Raw genomic sequence first — 5,251 nt, 5'->3', positions numbered from 1 at the left:
ACTAGATGACCCAGCTTGAACCTTGTTCTTCCAGTTTTGCTTAGGAGGACCTTTCCTCTTTTTCCCCTTTCCATGTCCAATAGCCAAGACAGAGGCACTTGCAGGAGTGGAGGCTATACTTTTACCCTTCATCCCTGCTTCAACTGTCTGCAACAAGTTGTGCAATTGGGCCAGTGTCTGCTCAGTGTTGTTCAAATGGTAAGTTAGAATAAACTGACCATAACAATCAGGTAATGAGTTCAAGACCATGTCAATGGCCAATTCCTCATCAAAGTGAATGTTGAGCTTGACCAAACGCTCTATGTAGCGTTGCATTCTTTCCACATGAGACACAACCGACTCCCCTTCTTTCATCTTGCAAGCCATGAGTGACTTGACTACTTCAAACTTTTCTTGACGAGCTCGCTTATGGTACTTTTCCATAAGGTCCTTGTTCATCTCAAAGGGCCAGTAGTCCTCATAGTACCTCTGCAGTTCTGGGGACATGGTCGCGACCATGATGCATGCCACTTTGGTAGCATCATCATAATGTTTCTTGTAGGCAGCATATTCTTCAGGAGTAGCTTTAGACTCATCAAGCTCTTTGAGCTCCTTTTCAAGGACATATTCTTTGTCCTCAAAACGAAGCGCCATCTTGATGTTGCGCATCCAATCGTTATAGTTAGAGCCATCCATAACGACTTTGGAGCAAATGTTGAGCAAAGAGAAGTTGTAGTTGGAGGATGATGAAGCAGAAGTGTTTCCAGGAGTAGACATCTGAAAAGAAAGAAAGTTTTAGTTAGATCTCAAGATACCTCAATATAATAACCCAAAGATATAATGTTAAGGTTAGGATCCAACTATGAAGATTCACAACTTAGAAATGGGATGCCGAGATCCAAGTGTAAATTTCATAAAGGTAGGTGAATGACGATTCACCAATTCCACCATTAGACGAAATAAACGAAGTGAAATTCCTAATTCTTTTGAGATACATTGAAACTATTCAATGGCATGTTTTAATCTCAGATTATGCTCTTCTATTTGTGACTGGGATGCCGAGGATCACAAACAAGATGTGAATAACCATGCAAATGTGCTTGGTAACCTCATTGTCTTTATCATTAACTATTGATGTGCTGGTAAACCACACACGCTCCATCAAAACGACAATTATGAGATACCCATTACTACTCTTTATTAGTGCCTTTTAGTGTGCTGGTTAACCACACACGCTCCACTAACGACCAATAAAACAGAATGTGCAATTTCATGGATTAGCATACTTTTCATATTTTTCCTAAAGTAACTAGAGTTGGGATTTTGTAAAATAATGTTCTAGTACTTTCTTTAATAACATTATACTTTTAATGAGATGTAGTTGTCCTATTAAACCCGTTCTGCTAACGACCCTCCACTAATCAAGGAAGCGGTGGGTGAGAGTGGACACCCATTTAACTACCATTTTATAGGCGGTTTCCTTATACCCCCTTATAGACTAGCTTCGTGAATGAGGCATACTAGCGATTTGACTGACCATATTCTTATACATATATAATATTAAACTTTTAATTATAATACATATATAAGGTGTGTTTTAAACTTTTTAAAACTGTAAGGTTTATATATAAATTTCGAAAAATTAAACTATTAATTTAAATTTAAAATAAACCAAATAACTAGATTTAATAATTATCTATTAATTAACTTTTAATTAATCTATTAAATCTTGTAAGGATTATCTAATCAAATTAAACAATTAATTTAATCCTAATCCTTATCCCTCTAGATTTCGAAAATTAGGGTAAAGGATAATTTCCTTATTTTTCTCAATTATCCAATTAGGCAATAATTATCCAAAATAAGATAAAACCCTAAAATAACAAGCAAATTTCGAAATTCAAGGGAGGAGGCTAGGGTTTTCCAAAACCCTAACCCTAATTTCGATTAGGGTTCATGGAGGCTAGGGTTTTTCGAAAAACCCTTTGAACCAAAAACCCTAAAAACGGAAATTTTGGCCTTTAGGGTTTAATGGCTATAAACCCTAATTTGCAATTCAATTTAAAACAAACAATGGCTCTGATACCACTGATGGGTTTTAGGTAAAACAAATAAACTAGAAAAACAATTCCTAAGTTCACATGCAACCTACTTTGGATCTATGTTTTAACTATTGAACATATAACTTTGAATTGCAAACAAGAACCCTAGAGGAGAGAGGCTAATTTCGAAATTAACAAACTAGGGTTTCAGAATTACATACCTTTCAATTGTTATAGCAAACAATTGTTAATCCTCTTGAACTTGATATTCTTGGAAGCCTAGCACCACAAATGTAATGCCTCTAATGGAATCACACCCAAGAACTAGCAAGAAGGAAACTTGAAGGAGAGAGGGTAGGGTATGCAAAATCGGCCTAGGGTTTCTTCCAAGGTAGGAGTGGCCGATTTTAGGAGCTGGGAGGCTCCTTATATAACTGAGGGATCTAGGGTTTAGGGAAAACCCTAATACTCCTTTGCCTAGGGCCTAAGCTAACCCAAAGGCCTTATCCAAAGCCCCTTGGACGAAATCCTTAGGGTTTCCCCTATAGATTTCGTCCACCTCCTTCCAAGGAGGTTCTGGAGCCTTCCACTCAACTATTAGATAATTGCAAACTAGTCCCTGCACTTTATAATAATACTTTTAACCCCAAAATTAATTTTGATTAATTTTTGGCTAACAATTAATTAAACATAATGATTTCTAATTAATATATTAATTTTTTAACATATTAATAAATCATTTATATTAATTTATTAATCTTATAAATTAATATCTCTCCTTTCATAATTTCCTTGTCTAGTTGCTAGGTTTGAGGGCAACCCAAAAGGATTGTGCTGCTATCAATTCAAGTACATACCAATTATAGTTATGGGCTTAGACACCTAATCCAACAGAAACCAAGTAGAACCAAGCGAGTATAATATGAATAATGGTCAAGAGGCGAACAATGTAAGAAGTAAATTTCATGATCTATTTAAGGAAGCTGAAGAAAAGGTTTATCTGAATTCCAAATACAACAAATTATCATGTGTTGTTCATTTATACCATCTGAAGTGTCTTAATGGGTGGAGTAATAAATCCTTTTCCATGCTGCTAGAGTTTTTAACAGATTTGTTACCTGAAGGAAACTTGTTGCCTAAAACAACTCAACAAGTGAAAAAAATGATGTCAAGACTAGGACTTGGATATGAAAAAATCCATTCATGTCCTAATGGTTGCATGTTGTTCTGGGAGGATAAAGAGAAAGATGAATATTGTTCTATTTGTGGATCGTCTAGATGGATAGTTCCTGAAGATAATTCATCTAATGAAATGAGTCCAATAAAGAAGAAGGCATCAAAAATATTACGTTGGTTCCCTTTAAAGCCTAGACTTCAGAGATTGTTCATTTCATCGAAGACAGCTAACCTTATGAAGTGACATCATGCAGAACGTGTTAACGATGGAAAACTACGACATCCTGTTGATGCTTTAGCTTGGAATGATTTTGATAGGAAGTATCCTGAATTTACAAGTGATTCTCGCAATGTTCGTTTAGCACTTGCAAGTGATGGTTTCAATCCATTTAGGACAATGAACACAACACATAGTATTTGGCCAGTCATCCTTATTCCTTATAATTTACCACCATGGTTGGTTATGAAACAACCTAACTTCATTCTTTCTTTAATCATACATGGTCCATCAAGTCCTGGAAACAAGATAGATGTCTACATGCAACCTTTAATAAAAGAATTGAAGGAGTTGTGGGAGGTGGGAGTTGATACATTTGATGCATCAAGGAAAGAAAATTTTCAATTAAAGGCATCAATTTTTTGTATAATATCTGACTTTCCTGGTTATGCTAACTTGTTTGGGTGGAGTACCAAGGGAAAACGTGCTTGTCCTGTGTGTGGGTTTGAAACTATATCTAGATGGCTACCCGAAGGAAAAAAGTGGTGTTATATGTGTCATAGAAGATGGCTTCCGGTTGATCACCATTGGCGTAAAGACACTAGATCCTTTGTTGAAAAAACAGAGGTAAGAGAAGCTCCTAATCCTGTTACTGGTGAGGATGTTCTCCAACAATTAGGTGATAATGAATTTCTTGTCCAATGTGTTGATGATTGTCCTTGGAAAAAGAAAAGTATTTTGTTTATGTTGCCATATTGGAAACATTTGTTGTTACGTCACAATCTTGATCTGATGCACATAGAAAATAATGTTTCTGAAAATTTTACGGGCACTTTTTTGGATCAAGATAAGAAATCGAAAGATAATTATAAAGCAAGACTTTATCTAAAACTACTTGGCATAAGAAAAGAATTACATCCAAAGAAGCGACCAAGAAGCAATACTGCTTTCTTGCCGAAAGCATGTTATCCAATGACTCGGACTGAGAAATCTAGGTTCCTGAAAACCCTTAAGTCAATTAAGCCTCCAGATGAATTTTCATCCAACATATCTCGATGTGTGCAACTTAAAGACAAGAAACTAATTGGGCTAAAAAGCTATGACTGACATATGTTGATGCAAGAGTACTTACCTACTGCATTACGTGAAAGCTTGCGAGATCATGTAGTCTCAGTTATAATTGAGTTGTGTGATTTTTTTAGGATCATTCGCTATAAAGGCCTATCTCCATTTGATCTTGAGTTTCTCCATGCTAAAGTTGTTGTCACTTTATGCATTATGTGGGTTTAAATATGATCTCATGTGATCTAATCTAGATACTTGTGCGTTAGTTTCATGAGACAAACTATTATATTCGCCTATATATTAATTTTTCGAATTTAATTTTTTGTGTTGCATTTGACGTTTCTTTTTAAATGATTGAGGTGCATTGCATTTGTTTGGTATTGTCCTTGGCAGCCTAGATACCCTTATTATACTTCATAAGACCTTCATATTCATGAGCACTGGATTTTTGTTGATTACCCTGAATAAATGTAGCACCTGGTTCCTGGTATTTAATTCATTTATGTAATTTTACATTTTTGGCCTGGGACTCGGCGAGTTGATGGCCCAACTCGCCGAGTAGAAGCGGGATAGAACGCGGGGTTTAAGTATGGGACTCGTCGAGTCGGATCCTGGACTCGACGAGTAGGCTCTGTCTGGACAAAAACCCTAATCTGAGGGTTTGCACCCTATTTAATCATCTCATTCAGCCCCCACTCGTCCCTATTGCTCCCAGAAACCCTCCCTAGCAAACCCTAAGTGTTTTGGTGCAAGATTCAAGGCTTTTGAGTGA

General features: G+C 36.4%; 1 protein-coding gene across 1 annotated transcript; it reads left to right on the top strand.

Moving 5' to 3' along the window:
- Positions 1-2,943: 2,943 nt before the first annotated feature.
- Positions 2,944-4,521, top strand: LOC145126816 (uncharacterized). The gene is made up of 2 exons (XM_079062105.1): positions 2,944-3,370; positions 3,452-4,521. Exons 1-2 carry the CDS (start codon positions 2,944-2,946, stop codon positions 4,519-4,521), a joined length of 1,497 nt encoding a protein of 498 aa, XP_078918231.1.
- Positions 4,522-5,251: the final 730 nt, after the last annotated feature.

This window comes from Lactuca virosa, chromosome 7, assembly GCF_052849685.1.
Source record: "Lactuca virosa cultivar CGN04683 chromosome 7, Lactuca_virosa_CGN04683_v6, whole genome shotgun sequence".
Classification (NCBI taxonomy): domain Eukaryota; kingdom Viridiplantae; phylum Streptophyta; class Magnoliopsida; order Asterales; family Asteraceae; genus Lactuca; species Lactuca virosa.
The sequence above is the reverse complement of the archived record's forward strand: the minus strand, read 5'-3'. Positions and strand labels throughout refer to the sequence as shown.

Coding starts and splice junctions, on each gene's coding strand:
- LOC145126816 (XM_079062105.1), top strand. CDS start 2,944: ATGAATAATGGTCAAGAGGCGAACAATGTAAGAAGTAAATTTCATGAT. Junction 3,371..3,451: donor GAAGGCATCAAAAATATTAC/GTTGGTTCCCTT, acceptor GACATCATGCAG/AACGTGTTAACGATGGAAAA.